Source organism: Trachurus trachurus (assembly GCF_905171665.1).
Source record: "Trachurus trachurus genome assembly, chromosome: 7".
Lineage (NCBI taxonomy): Eukaryota > Metazoa > Chordata > Actinopteri > Carangiformes > Carangidae > Trachurus > Trachurus trachurus.
The window spans coordinates 8293610-8309289 of record NC_139901.1 but is presented as its reverse complement, the minus strand read 5'-3'; the positions used below and the strand labels follow the sequence as shown (position 1 = coordinate 8309289).

The window sequence follows — 15680 nt, the reverse complement described above, 5'->3', positions numbered from 1 at the left end:
TTTCTTCAGAAATTAATGCTTCAAAACACTGAAACAGCAGAGTCATTTACTGTATAGCACCGAGCATGTGTAGGTGATTCGTCCAATACAAACATGTACATAGAAATATACTGTATAAAACATTTACATGTTCATTTATTTTTTTCTTCCTTTTTGTCGTTTTATTTTTGTTTTTCTTCCATTTTCATTTCACAGTCTTATGTTATGCTAAATAAAGATTCTGTACAATAACTGTAACAATAACAGACACAATAACTCCATAAAATCTGCATCTGAAATCAAATCACAGTGGTCTCCGACTGGACACCTGACAAGGGTGATATTTCAAACCCCTAAACTGGGACTGAATACGTGTGCTGCACTGACACGTATACACTTCTGCACACCCTATCAGGATGGGGAAAAAATATTCAGACACTTAGCACATCTACCAAATGCACCTTTCAACACCAGGGATGTAATGAATGTTGCCAGGTACCATATGAATGGAGGAGCATAAGCCTCTTGACAACAACACATTGATTGATGCAACATCTATATCACCAAATTTGGAATTGTATCGAAAACCAGAAAACCATGTGTGAAAAATTGGGATATATATTCGTTGGGACAGCCAACCTGACTGTACATGACAATGATGCTGTGTCCAAGTGGTGGATCATTAGCCTCTCCAACCCAGTACCAGAATTTCCCATATGAAGTCAGACCAGTATCCATGGATGGGTTTTTAGTATGAGAAGGTGTACTGCAGTCCAATCAGTAAGCCGTCTCTTTGATGATGTTGGTGGACAGGGTGTGGTTGCTGGAGATACTTATGGAGTGACGAGTGAGGGGGTGGGGGTGCCTCCGGGGCGTACGTCGGCACGGCATGCAGAAGTAGCGCAGTGTGGAGAAGAAGATCTGGCGGTAGGTGGCTGACACCAGATTGTAGAGGATTGGATTGATGGCCGAGCTGACGTAGAACAGGATGTTGGTCAGCATGTAGAAATAGTGGTAGAAGTCATACAAGTCACTGTAAGAATACAGAAGACAGAGGGATTTATTATGTGTGGAAATGTACATATGTGTTAAATATAAATCATATTCTTGTATAAGGCCAAAGGACTTATTTGTCCTGACGCCTATATAAATGCAACAATGTACAGTATTAAATATTTGTCAATCATAAATCATGAAAAAAGGAATTAGAAAACCAAATTATCGGATCCAGCGTAGTAAATTTACTGGAGTAGCTGGAGTCAGCTTTTAACACTTATGTTCCCAGCTCGGTAGCAATTCACCGTCTCAGCTACAATGGTATGCTAACTAGCTTTGATGTGTTTTGAGTGTTTTGATTTGTCACTACACTTCTTAGCTTCCATGTATGTTTTGCAAAGATACTCAGATGTATTTACCACTCAACATAACAGCAGAAAAGTGTGGTTTCAATTTTCACAGGAAACAAGTCAATTCTGTGTGAAATAGATTTCTGATCCTGTGACTATCCAGGTTTTATTGAATATGATATAATTGGATTATTCAGGGTTTTTTGATTTTGGGCCTTCAGATTCATATCATGTTACTGTAGTTCTACAACTTATTCTACAACTAAGTATTTTAAAGACTTGTCAGTAGGTCATACTCGGGCAGTGATTAAAACACTCACAACTACAGCTGATGCAATCTGGGCTACAGATGAAGTAAGTAGTAAGTAGTAAGGAATTAAAAATCACACTAAGAGTCACAGAAAGGCTAAGGGTAGTTTTCTCCTTGTTTAACTACAAAGAATGAACCTTAAATAGAGAGAGGAAACCGTTTCTTGGTTTATTCCACTGGGCTGATACATTAGTTTTTGTGTTTGCTGAGAATTGACAGGATAAGAAGATTTATTCAGCCAACCAGACTGAGTGATGCCTGGTGCTTACTAATGGCAAGTGAGCATGTATTACACTAACCCAATAATCTTCTCTTTAGATGTCACTGCTCATTTGAAGCCTCATTGGTCCACTACATAGATGCCCCCAACACCATCAGGGGATCAACCACTAAAGAAGTATCTCTAAGTTTGTACTGTAGGTCTCTGCCAGCCTCTGCCTTTACTAATGCCATTAAAGCTACAGCAAGAGGACTGGATGAAGAAATAGAGGGGGAAAAAAACATTTTCTATGCTGGAATTTTTAGACACATGAAGAACCAGATAAGCTTTTGAAGTCTTTGTAGTGCAGATCTAATCTTCAGCTGTCTGCACATGGTACAGACTTTTCTTTGCATGGACAAACATAAATGGCACCATTGCAACTGTGCTTCAAGCCTCTGTAAAATGAGCACAATTCATTTATTTGCAATCTAACTAGGGAAATATGAAATACTTTGTCTCAGAGGTTACTACATATCATTTTTAACGTAATCATAAAATAATTAGTTTACGCTCTACAAAACATGAATGAGGTATGAACCTATGCTTTTAACTGACTGATCTGTCTACGTTTCTGACTGCAGTCGCATAGATGGAAGAAGGAGATTAAGCTACACAGCAGGAGGAGGGAGGGACATCACGGATGTAAAGATTAGCCTACCTAGAATCAAGAGAGATGATTTGAAAAGTACTGAGAGAATTAGGAAAGAAACAAGTGGGAGACAAGGATGAGGAAAGGAGGGAAATAACAGCAAAATATTAGAACAAACCTAAGCTTCATGGAGATGCTGAAGTAGGAAACGTCTTCTAGCATGATTATAATCAAAATGAAATTTGAATCCTCCATAACAGAACTATTTTGGGATCATATTGTGGAGACAGCATCATAAGCCTGTGAGAGGATGTATCCCATGGCAACAGTTAACTGACATTTGAGAAGTGTTAGGAGTCGTGCTATTGACTTCAGTGCCATGCTCTAGAATGTAGGACTAGGTATCAAACCCTGATACTTTCATGGACCTACCAAACTGGTTTGATACTTGAGATTGGAAAAAAAAAAAATTAAATTAGAAGCTCAGCTGACCAATCTTGCAAGATGGAACTTATGACCCAACATATGGTTTGGTCCTGGAGTCTAAATACCCATCTAGGCACAGTCCATCTGTGTAGCCATTACATTTTTATTTTTGTGCCAGAATTGGTCCAGATGCAGAACTAGCATCATGCTATGTATGGGCCATATTCCATGAAATTGACCATGAAATTGGGATTAAAGGACCTGCCCAGAAATGGTTTAAATCATACTTATCTGACAGGTTTAAATTTGTTAATGTTAATAACGACCATTCAGAGTTACATATGGTGTACCACAGGGTTCAGTTTTAGGGCCAATCCTCTTCATTCTTTACATGCTCCTATTAGGTGACATAATCCGGAAGCACTCAATCAATTTCCACTGTTACGCGGATGATACGCAACTCTACTTGCCCATGGAGCCAGATGACAGAAGCCGCCTCATCAATCTGCAAGACTGCCTAAAAGACATTAAATCCTGGATGTCTTCTACCTTGCTACTGAATTCAGATAAAACTGAGGTCATCGTGTTTGGACCTAAACATCTCAGGGACTCTAATCAGATCGCTACTCTAGATGGCATCACCCTGACCTCGAGTACAACTGCGAGGAACCTTGGAGTCATTTTTGACCAGGACCTTTCCTTTGGCTCCAACATGTGACTATGCCTTCTTCCACCTGTGCAGTATCGCTAAGATTAGGAAGATCCTTTCCCAGAGTGATGCTGAGAAACTGGTGCATGCATTTATCACGTCTAGGCTGGACTACTGTAACTCTCTCCTGTCAGGATGGCCGAAAAACTCTCTAAAGAGTCTCCAGCTGATCCAGAACGCTGCAGCGAGGGTTTTTGACAGGCGTTAGGAAGAGAGAACACATCTCTCCCACTTCAGCTTCTCTCCATTGGTTTCCTGTAGGATTTAGAATAGACTTCAAAATCCAGAATAATCTGGAAAGTGTTACACTAGTGATATATTCCCGGATTCCGATGGAACATAGATTATGTGCTCTCAGTGGTCATATTTCCATCTCTTGGATAATCCAACCACCAAGATATCTCTCATGGGAACAGTATTTATTTCTTAGCACAATGAATGCAGTTATGAATAGATAGAGAGAAAAGGGGAGATAAGACAATTACAAATGCGCACAACAGACACAACAATGGTAAAGTAAGGGGTTAAAACTAAAAGTCATAACATCAATATGTCCTAACACATAGTGGAGATACTCCTAAGCATCTTGTCAGGGACTGGATCTGCTGTTTTGATCGATTCTCCTTTCCCAACAGACAAGCGTCAGTGAAGTGTACGGAAAGTCAATAATGTGTGTGTCTGCCTGCATGCAGGGACACCATCAAAGATGAATGAGGGTAGGATTAAAAGGGACAACAGGGATAGTATTGAACATGACCTTTTGATTATATACACTCAGGTAATTCTGTGGGGTGGAGTTTACGTAATGGAGGATGACACACGAACCAAGTCTTTGCTCAGGTAGAATTTTTGTCTTTTGTTGAAATCCCTCAAGCAGCAAACGTTTTTCACTATAATTACACACACGTTGGACAAGCTGTGGTCTACAGGTGTATAATTTTTGAATGTGGTGACTCTGTGCTTCATGGAAATCAGTCAGTTCTTCCCAGTTTACTGGAGACCACTGCTGCTTGAAAAGACAAGGACATGTTTTTCAGTGGTTGGACTGATTCTGCAACATATCCTAAGGCTTCTATGAAGTTTTTAGTTCTTTTTTTGATTTGGACATTTCACCAGACTCCCATTTTTGTTATTGTCTCTTATACTTATTGTCAGGGGTCAAATACACACTGTGAATGACAGCGCCAGTTTGTGTCCAGCAGGGACTGAAGTGAATAATCAATTCTCAATTAATTACAATGAGTAAATCAATCAATAAAAGATAGATAATTTACAACCAAAGACTGTAATCTGTCAGAAAGTGTACTGAACATGGAGCTGGGTCTTTTTCTTTAATGAGATGGACTTCAAAGGTGTGCGTACTTGTTACTGTAGAGCCTGCACACATAGAATAAACAAGCTCCCCTCTTCTATAGCACTGTCAGTTACCCTGCCGAGTTTTGGGACATTTTATCAGTCCTTCCCATCAACATCAAAAGAAAAGTCATGCATTTCCTAATCAGTATTAATTAAACTAGAAGGAGCACTTTTTAAGAACCCCTTGGCTGGTGAACTTGGCGCAACACCAATTTGTCCATCCCTGGCACATCTGTCACACCGGGGCAGGTGTTTTCAGCAGCTAGGGTAGCCACAGTGCATCAACAGTGCTCATGCAGCTGAAGTATGATTATCACCTTACAGTAAATAACAGCAGCAAGGTTGACGTTTGATATCTGGAGACTGGTGTGACCAGTTTTGAACATGATAATAGTGATTTAAAGTAAGCCAGTGTGTATTAATAGCTAATTACTATTAATGTAGGTTTAGTTACATCTAATGTCAGTAATGGAAGTTATGTAATATTATATGGTACATTTGATTATTTGAAACACCTAATAATAGGCAACAGAGATGGATCTGTTTGTAAGTTTACCAGCCTTAGCCAGTATTTCACCATTGTTGTGTTTAAATTACAAAAGGTTATAGTAAACCGTCTGAGCAGACTGGACACTACAGTGCCTCTGTACCAGAAAGTAATTGTGATTGTTTGAAATTTGCATCAAAAGGGATACAGGCTAACAGGGTGCACTGCTCCTTCACTGTCTCTGTCTTCTGTCTCCATAAATGTCTTACAAAAATGATAGCTAAGGAAATCTCAAAAGGCTAAAAAAAAAAATCTAATTTTCAGGATATTTTTCCAGCTGACTTTGACTGAGTGACCTTACTTTAGTGCAGTCTTTTACCATGCAGAACACAACATGAGAACCTCTTACAAAAAATGAAGATGACTGTCCCGTATTATTGCCGAGTTGACTCATGCTGTCTGTCTATCTGCTGCTGTATCCTGTGGTTTCTTGGCTGCCTCTAACAAAAAACCCACTGAGAGAATAATAACTGTGCTTTTCTCTTATGATGCAAGAAACAAACCAACATGCCAGTGCTGGATTTGCATAATCTACTTATCTTCACATTTTCACAACCAGTGTTGGGTGGCAACCAGTTGCTTAATGATGTGATACGAAGAATTCTTGTGAATGAATAATGCACTTAATCGTAGTTAATTTGAGTAATTTTGTTTCTTTTTCCTCCCAGGTTAATCAGAGTCTGTCTAGCTCAAAATATGTGAGAAGAAAAGTGTCTCGGTTAAATTCAAAGACAAATAAATTACAAATCTGTCCTTGCCAAAATGTAAAAACTGCAAGCGCAAATGCACAAACAGCTTTAAGTGGAACTTTAATTTACAGTTTTAGCAGATAAGCACCGTGTTTCCAACGCCTCGTCGGGCAGTGGTGCAGAGGAACAGAGGAAACCCTTGAAACATGACCATATCCGAGACACAAACATAATTACAGCCTCTCTGTCACTTCTGTTCATTCATGCATGTCTAAAGAGCAAAATAACAAGCAGCTTTCATCATTTTACTTATTACATTTTGCTCATTTTTCTCTGATTAGCTTTGTTGTCTGCCTCAAGCACAGGTTAAAGTTGACCTCATATTTGAATTATCCTCAATTAAACATAAACTGTAATGACAGTTACTATTCCACATTTATTTTAGAAGAGAATGATTTCATATTTGTAACAGAAACCAGGGGGCTTGTAGCAGTTGACTGACATTTGGGGAGTCACTGAAGAACTACATATTGACTGTTTGGTTTATTGTGCTGACCCCTGCATGTGTGAATCAGTGTTTCTCCTGCTGGCCTTGACCACTTGTTACCACTGGGCCTACAGAAAGAAATTGTGATAATGCCACACATACAAAATCAGGGTCTGTGTAGCTGTAAAATATATATAAAAAAACTATGGTTAAGAAAAAGTATGCCCTCTTGATTATCCAGTAATTAAAGAGGAACTATGCAAGTCCGATTGCTTTTCCGCTGCTTTGCTAACCCTCCTCCTGGCCATGTGCATTTGTTTACAATGAAGCAATGAGAAAGCAATCAATAGAGCTGTAGATGACTGCATATACAATGTTACAACGTGAATATTTGTGTAGTTTTATGGTGATAAACAAGAGATTACGTATTACAGGGTGTGTTTGTGTCATGGTGTGCAGAGACAAGAGACACAGTGACACAAACTTGGAAGGCAGAGAGCCTCCATTCTCCCTCATAACAAGTTAAGCCATTTATTAAACCATCACAATTACTTCAAAGCTGTTTAATTAAAGGGACAACGAAGAGTTTTGGAAAAGCGAAGCGTTTTCACACTACATTTATGAGCCTCCGCGCGCACCGTGAATTTCTTTGACCGGCGCAAAACAGACTCATGTTTTCATTCATCAAGAATTAAAGTCAGAGGTTCGAAGACGATCAGATACCGTCGTAGTTCCGACCATAAACGGCGATTCGGCGGCGTTATTCTCATGACTCGCCACGAAACCGAAAGTAAAGAAACGCTCGTCGGCTCGCCCAGCATTTCCGCCACCACTAATAATAACAAAATAACGATAGAGACAAAATGATATATTTATCGAAAATGGGCCCATTAAGAAGTGTGGGTAACGTAGATTCATCCACATTAATATGAGACTTTTTTATTGTCGCGGAATTTTTCGTTCTGCCGATGGAGAAACTCCTCGTTGTCCCTTTAAGGTAAAAACGTAGCACAAATCCTGCATGGTTTTCTATTTCTATGTTATTGAATTTATAAATTTTAGGTATCAGTGGTGTTATGTACTTACATTAATTACATCTTATTCATATTCTTCACTATAACCCTCTACTGTAGAACACATAAGCTGGCAAACCTGCAGAAAGTGCACTGATGATGTCAGCTGTGCCTGTTGCATTAAAGATTGTGTTGCTAGAAAATGTGCTGACAAAGTGTGAATGATTTAAGATGATGACACCTTCTCTTTAATATTTTCTGAGTGCCATGATGATGGTGTTATGTTTGTATTTGGAAAGTGGAATTTAGCAGTTTTTAGCAAGTTAATAGTTGCTCATGTTAGCACTGATTCCATACTATCCTGTTAGTTTTGGGGAGTTAGGGGAGTTAGGGGAGCTAGTTAGCATTAGTTCTTTTTTATGTGTGTACAGATGTGCTGATGACAAATGAACAGACTGTCAAAACCCAGTCCTTGTCTTTCTGATTCACTGAACAGGCAGTATGTTTACAGTAACCATGTGATTGCTGAGGATGTATGAATGTCTGTTCCTTTCATATCAAGAAAGATGCTTTCCCGGCATTTAAATTAATTCATTTACTGAAACTGTGTTTGATCTAATAAGGGAAATAATATATAGTTTAGATGGGCTAATTGTTAATAAAGAGAGAGGGAACATAGAGAGGGGGAGAGAGAAGATGAGAATGTTAAATGAAGGCAATCTAATCAGGAAGATGTATCTGTCCCACTCCTCTTTGTCAGCCACACTTAACTGATGACCCAGTAAAGGGCAGCCATTGCCAATATTTGTGTGCACTTGGGTTGGTGCATTTATGTGTATATGATCATACATCTGATGGCCTATGTGTGTTGTTTATATATGTAGCTATATGTATACAACGTTGGTGTGCAGATCTCGGTGACGAAGGTTCCCCTGAGAGGTTCCCATTAGAGGCCGAGAAGAATCATTACTCACTCAGACCAGTCAGAGATGTAGCAGAACATGAGGCGGCGAGCGTGATAGGGCAGCCAGCAGACCACAAAGGCTATCACCACAGCTCCTGGACACAAGGGACAGAGAGATAGAATTAGTAACTGGAGAAGCCAAATATAAACTAAGATACAATAAAGAGCAAATACACACACAGACTTTTGGACCTCATTATATGGGAAATATAAATGTAGGACAGTGGAATAACAGCTTCAAGTGTTTAATTGAAAGGAGTAGTGAGTGATGTGCCACTGCCCAATCATGCTCAACAACACAATAAAATATCTCAGCCCATCAACAGGGAAATGATTTTCTGGTATTTCAATGCAATCAAATTTGAATTAAAATGCAAATCAGAGTCCCAGCTGTATGAGACCCCTATCATGGCTCACTGGGACACTCTTTGGGACAACAGCAATCCCTCAGGTCGAAAATCAAAACAAACATTACGTAAATTGCCAAAATTTGCAGTTCCTCAAATGGCCAATGTCCAACTTCGAGCTAAGTTACGAACCGCCTGGATGTGAATTCCAATGTAACTCGCCCGTTTAAGGTCAAGGCTGCCTTGAGTGACAGGTAGGGGCCGGCACAGTCTGCTAGCTGCCTGCTCTGTGTCACCTCAGCCAATCTGAGTCAGTGAATGTGACCTCTCTGCTGTGTTCATGGTATGATGCCAATATTAGACAAATAATATGCTCTAACAGTTTGCCTTCCAAAAGTAAACAAATGAAAAACTGAATGGATTCAAATTTTGGCAGTCCTTGCTTGTCATTGTTATTAGACCAGCATGCACCTCTCTGACCATTTTTGAATTGATTTGGATTTAGGTGTGACGATGGTGGAGCAGCTCACGTCAACGCTCATCTTCAGAAACATATGATGAACATCAGAGATAACATTTATCATACAGTTTATGGTTGGGACTGAATTATGATTAATGAAATGTGTCCATTATTTTGCTTTGACACATCAAACTGTGATGCAATGTCATGTGAAAGATCAACCAATAAAGCTCAATTTGTGTTTCACAATACCCAACAATAACAATACCCTCGAGTACAGTGGTTAGTACTGTGGCCTCACAGCAAGAGGCATTCTGGGTTCAGATTCTGGGTCCGGGAACTTTCTGTTTAGAGTTCTCCAAGTTACTCCCAGTGTCCAAACACAACACATATAAGCACATTCAGAGGCAGCTCTGAACACGTATGAATATGAATGTGTGAGGTTGTTTGTTTGCCTTGCCCAGTGTGAGCTGGGATTGGCTTCAGCCCACCACCACAGCAACACTACATAGATAAAGGTGTGTTTACACCAGACCTTTTATTTTTGTCGCTGGCGACGAGTTTACATATTAAGTCAATGCAAACGAGCGACTGAGCGTTTAATCACTCAGGCGAAAAATCGCTGGGGCTCTGAGCGACGGAGCGATTTTTCGCTCTGACGCTCGAGTTGAGAAATCCCAACTCTCTGGCCGTCAGTCGCTTGTCGCTCAGCGTAATCTATGCGTAACTATGACAACTACTGAAATCATGGAAACGTAATACAACTCCGCCGTTCCGGCAGAGTAAAGCCAGCTTGACGTTGTACGGCGCTTGTGGGACTTCCACAACAGGTAAAAAGCGGCAGCAGGGGCAATACCAATACAAATGGGAAGAAAAGAGCGACTCAGAGCGAGGTGAAATTCACTGGAATCGCTTGAATGACGTCATCAGAGCGATCTGTTGTATCATTCCAAACTGACGAGCGACTGCAGCTGAGTGACAGAGCGATTTTTTTGGAGCGACACTAGCGACAAAAATAAAAGGTTTGGTGTGAACGCACCTTAAGCAGTATAACCAATGTGTGTAAAGATGCCGTTGCGCTAAATGAAAGCAGTGGAAGTGTTAGCAGTCTGGTGAAGATGGAAAAGAATATTTCAAAAGAGGATAAAAGTCAGATAAGGCCATTAGGCCATATTGCACAGTTTAAGAGCTGTAATGAAATGGGCTTTAATAGTCGTATTACAAAAAAGAATAGATTGTGTATATAATTGGAGAAGATTTAGATGAGAAAAAAATCTATGAAAAAAAGGCAACATCTGAAAAGCTGTAATTTCTGTCTATTGTCAGAGGAGCCAGGCTTCGATATTGAATCATGAGGTAAAATAAAAAACAACACATGTGGTTGCACATCTCTTACGAACAAATGTGGTGAAATAATGAAGAGTTATTGGGAATAAAATCTGTCTGAACATCTGAATATTGAACTCAAAGCCATTCACAGCTCTAAGCACCCAATAAATCTAAATCGTGCTGTCTCGACTAATAGCTACGTGGGTCACCTTTGAAAAGCCTGAAACTGATGATTATGGGGAGACATTTGCTATATTTGTGCTCCTTCTATTGGTGCAGAGGGTGAACACAGCTAGTTATAGCAGTGTGTGTTTGATGTGTTGCGGTTTGACTGATACTCTGGGAGGAAGCGGCATGACAAATTGTATCCAAAGAACTTGAGATACAATCTGTTCATATCTGAATATCGGTTTAAATTTAGCATCAATGGCTGCCTGCCCTGCATGACAGCACTCTTTTAAAAAATAAAAACAACCTACCGTAACACAAAATCCTAGTACACAACATGGATTAGACGGACGTGACCAATGTTTTGAAAGAGCTAAAAATAAATCAAATCAGTGGTTCATTCAAACATATGTGTTTTTGTGTGATTTCTTCAGGTCTTCTCCTCTCCGCCCTCGTCTTCTCTTTCATCTATCCATCATGTATTTGAATCTATAGACGTCCTGCAGAGTCTCTTGTGCTCCTTTCAACCTGAGCTCCGTCCCTTTTGTTCCCTCTCAATAAAGTACTGTCAATACAATTTCCTCATAACTGCACTTGTTGCTATGTTCAATGTAGCTACTCCATGTTCTATGATTAATTGGAAGAATGGGCACAAAACAGTGCCATGTTTTTCAGACTGGTGGCTATTCTTCAATTCCGCACTTGTGATATTGCATTATTTGGTTGGTTTTAAAGGTTCCGCTTTCAGCTGACCTGTGGATTCTGTGTGATGTAATGGACTAGTGAATGAATGAATGTAGTGCCAAAGGAAATAACTGTTTTTCATAGGAAGATAAACCAATGGAAATATTCTACATGAAGTAAACATCTAAATGCATATTGGATTGTTGCAGTGGGCGTCTAAAGCATTTTTTATCTGGCGGCCCATATCACAAGAAAATTATACTCTGAAGCTCCTGTTGGTGCACCTTGTCGGGTCTTTTAACCTGGAGTGTTTTGAGCAGAATCTACTCTTTTTAATGGTCTGCCTACTTGTGACTATAAGCCAGCTCCAAAGAATGAACTATCACTCTTTCAGTTCTCCCAGCAGGGAGGATATGCAGACTCACTGTGGGTGTAAAACCTTATTCTCTATAATATTGTGTCAGAAAGCTGACCAGCAGACCACAAAACAGAAAGCATGCAATGTGCATAGCTACATTACATTCACTTGGACAAAAATGTGAACCACACTTAACCTGCACCAAATGACATGTCTCATGTACATGTATCATTAAATCCCATTACCTTTGTAGAACCTACATCTGCTTTATGATTGAAGAAGGCATTTTTACAATATATGGGACGTTAAACATCTTGAAACTAGTGTGAATTTACAGCCACCCTGTCACAGCTGTGAATATCTCAGCTATAAAATCTGCAGAACTGTCATTGTGTGTGCAAGTGTTCTTTGGCAAAGTGCCCAAAATGGCATTTCCCTAAGGTGAAAGGCTGAGTACTTAAAAATAGCATGTATTCTCAAAGTATGTAGCTAAATATATGGATATATGAGTCAAATCCCTTGTGCACTCTCTGTCTTGGATTGTGCCTTTCTCAGCCTTTGAACCAAACAGCAGTCACTGCAAAGGTAAATCTTGGTTACCTGCTGTGTCAGAAAAACCATTATAAGACTTGAGAGGAAGACTTCTTGCTGCGTCAGCTATCAGTCAGACTTCACAATTCATCTCCACTGCCATAACGTCAAATTTAATGACGAGAGAGGTTTAAAATAAATTGGCCCTTTCCTGGCCATGGCCTTGAAAGTGCCTAGAAGCAAATATCCAAAAGACATAATGACATCAATAAAACCATGGGGTACCTTATATAAAATTCAAATCAAGGGCTAAAACTAAAGGCAAATCTTGATGAACCCAGCTGCAGAAGACAGGGGGGGTCTTGGAGAAAGTGTTAGTGAAGTTTTGCATTCTTAGATTAATCCTACCATCTCTACTGTACATACACATGTATTCTCAACATTTTTCTTAGCCAACTGCCTACAGCAGTGCATTTACATTGAATCAAAGATACCAAATATTATTACTGTTAAATATCAGACAATAAAAAAACAACCTCTTCCTTGTCTGATATACAGTATTGAATATTGGCAGATATACTGTAGTAAATTCCATTGATCTATACTGTTGTTTAGTTAAAGTACATAATAGTGTTATATATAGAGTATGATACATCTAATCAGATAGTGTGGATGCAGACCAGATAAAGACTAATTTAATTTGGGATGGGAACAGCTCATGTTACTCACAAATGTGTGAGGTGTACGTACCTCCCTACAGGCAGTGCAGCACCGCTGAAGCGATACAGTTCGTCCAGGAAATACTCCAAGCCCTTCACCTTAAAGGACCAATTCTGGGCCAATTCAACCTAGGGCTCCAGTTTCCTAAAATTTTAGGTCTAAAAGAATGAATGTAAAGATTTTCTTTTTAATTGCTCCTGTTCTTCACTAGTTCTGTCTGTCCCTGCATCACCACCAGAGCCGGTTCAGATCTCCATGGGGCCCTATAGGCAAAATTCTGCTAAGGGGCCCTCCTAACGGAACCCCAAAAACTTTCAACAGTCGCACCTGACACCCAGTGTTTTCACTCATCCCCCCTTTAAACATATTGCACTGTTGGTCTAACTAAGAATAAATTCAGAACAAATCAAACTAAATGTGTAAACAAACATCAGGGCATGCATGTTAATGTTTGAAATAACTCACCATTAAATAAAACTAAAATATAGATAAGGCTACTATTAATTCAGCTCCATCAAATTGGCTGCACTTGTTTTACTTTCATATACTTCAAATGTAGGTAATTATGTATATTATTATTTATTATATTATTATTATTTTACCACCATTGTCACAATATTTCACAAGTTTTATTTAATTCACTAAGATATCTGCATCTATATTTGCCTGTATCCAAGCAACCAAATTCAATCTTAGTCAATATTTATCCATTACTTTCCATTTTGTATAAGTGCAGTTGTAACTACACTACAACTAAAATCATAGAAGCCAGCAAGACGCACACAGAGACCGGCGTTCACCCAGGGCTCACCACCCTTGCAGGTCAAACACGGACCAGTCCCTCCCACTCTCCCACCCGGAGAGGAGAGTTACCTGACTGTTGTTCCCGCAGGTCACTGTCATGCTGTTTCTTCCCCCTTAATTCCCCAAGGGATAACTCCACTTCATCGTGGCATGCTAAACGCTGTCTTGCTAGGAATCCGGTAGGCCAACACGTGCGCGACGGACGGTCACGTCGTCAGTTTTTTTTTTTTTTTTCACGGGGCCTCTATTATTTTGCGGGGCCCTACGCAACGTGCGTAGTGTGCGTATTGGGTGAACCGGTACTGATCACCACAGCAGTGTATAATGGGAGCGGACCAATCTTATGCTGTTTAGGCTGTTTACATCCCATAAAACTGCAAGTTTTTCCACAGACAACGTCAGATGGCTTCAAACATACACCGAGGGGTTTGTTTACTTCTCGATCTCGGGAGCTCTAGTGCGAGAGTCGAGTTGACCATTTTGGTATGTTTCATCTGAAGCTCCCATTTGTTTTATCAACATAGGAATATCAACTTGGAGGCACAACGTTTTCATAGCAGTAAGAGTAATTCTGGCAATTGTTTATTCTGCCTGTAAACATACTGATCACGTCAACTTCACTCCCGCGCAAGATTGCGTGAAACTTTGTATTACAGCTCTGTTAACAAACATGTCAGCTTCCTTGAAGTAAACAAACCCCTCGGTGTATGTTTGAAGCCATCTGACGTTGTCTGTGGAAAAAATTGTGGTTTTGTGGGATGTAAATAGCCTAAAGAGCGTAAGATCAGTCCGCTCCCATTCATCGCTGCCGTGGTGATGCGGGGACAGACAGAACTACTGCAAAACAGGAGCAATTAAAAAGAAAATCTTCAGGTACAGTCTTTTAGACCTACATAAAATATCACATTTGGCTGCATTTGTGTCTTACGGTCTTACTCCCATCATGCCTCTGGGCAATTAGAACAAGTAAACTGTAGTTCTCTGTATATTCATCAAAGTCTGGTAAGCATACTTAATTGATGTATACAACTAAATACAAATTGCAACTGCAACCACCTAAAAAAAATGTTGAAATGGTCGATTCATTTTGAGCATGAATTTGCAATATTTGTAAGAAAATTAATATGAAACAAACAAGTCATCATTCATCTTTGAAGGACCATTACTGTCTAAAATAATGTTAGATTTTGTACAATAAATTAAAACTTTGGCTTTGAATTGGGCATTTTTTCCATGAGAGATGGATTCTCTATGTAAGATATAAATACAACTTGCTACACAAAGTTATTTCTAAAGCTTTACAAATAGTTCTTCACCTTTTTATATTGAAAAGCTATATACTGTATTGAGGATTGGATCTGAGCCATGAGTTCAAGGTCTTATTCCATGGTTGAGCTCTTCGAGCATTCAACCATAACAAACCAACCCTTCAGTGTAACGCTGTCTTCACCTAAAGTGAAATGCCCTGAGATTGAAGCCTGTCAGGATTTAATCCACCATCTACATATTTATGGTGGAAAATGTAAAATAAAACATGTTGATTTTGGCTTACACCATCTTTCGAGATTGTCCTCAGACTCTCTTTTGCCTTTAGCCTAAACA

At 39.6% G+C, this 15680-nt stretch overlaps 1 protein-coding gene across 1 annotated transcript in view; it reads right to left on the bottom strand.

Moving 5' to 3' along the window:
* Nucleotides 1-741: 741 nt before the first annotated feature.
* Nucleotides 742-15680, bottom strand: part of ntsr1 (neurotensin receptor 1 (high affinity)) — a 52352-nt gene continuing 37413 nt past the window's right edge. The window contains exons 3-4 of the mRNA XM_083974598.1: nt 8688-8772; nt 742-1012 (exon numbers count right to left, since the gene is read on the bottom strand). Coding sequence (XP_083830724.1) covers nt 757-1012; nt 8688-8772 — 341 coding nt within the window. The 3' untranslated portion in view covers nt 742-756. The remainder of the gene's footprint in view (nt 1013-8687; nt 8773-15680) is intronic.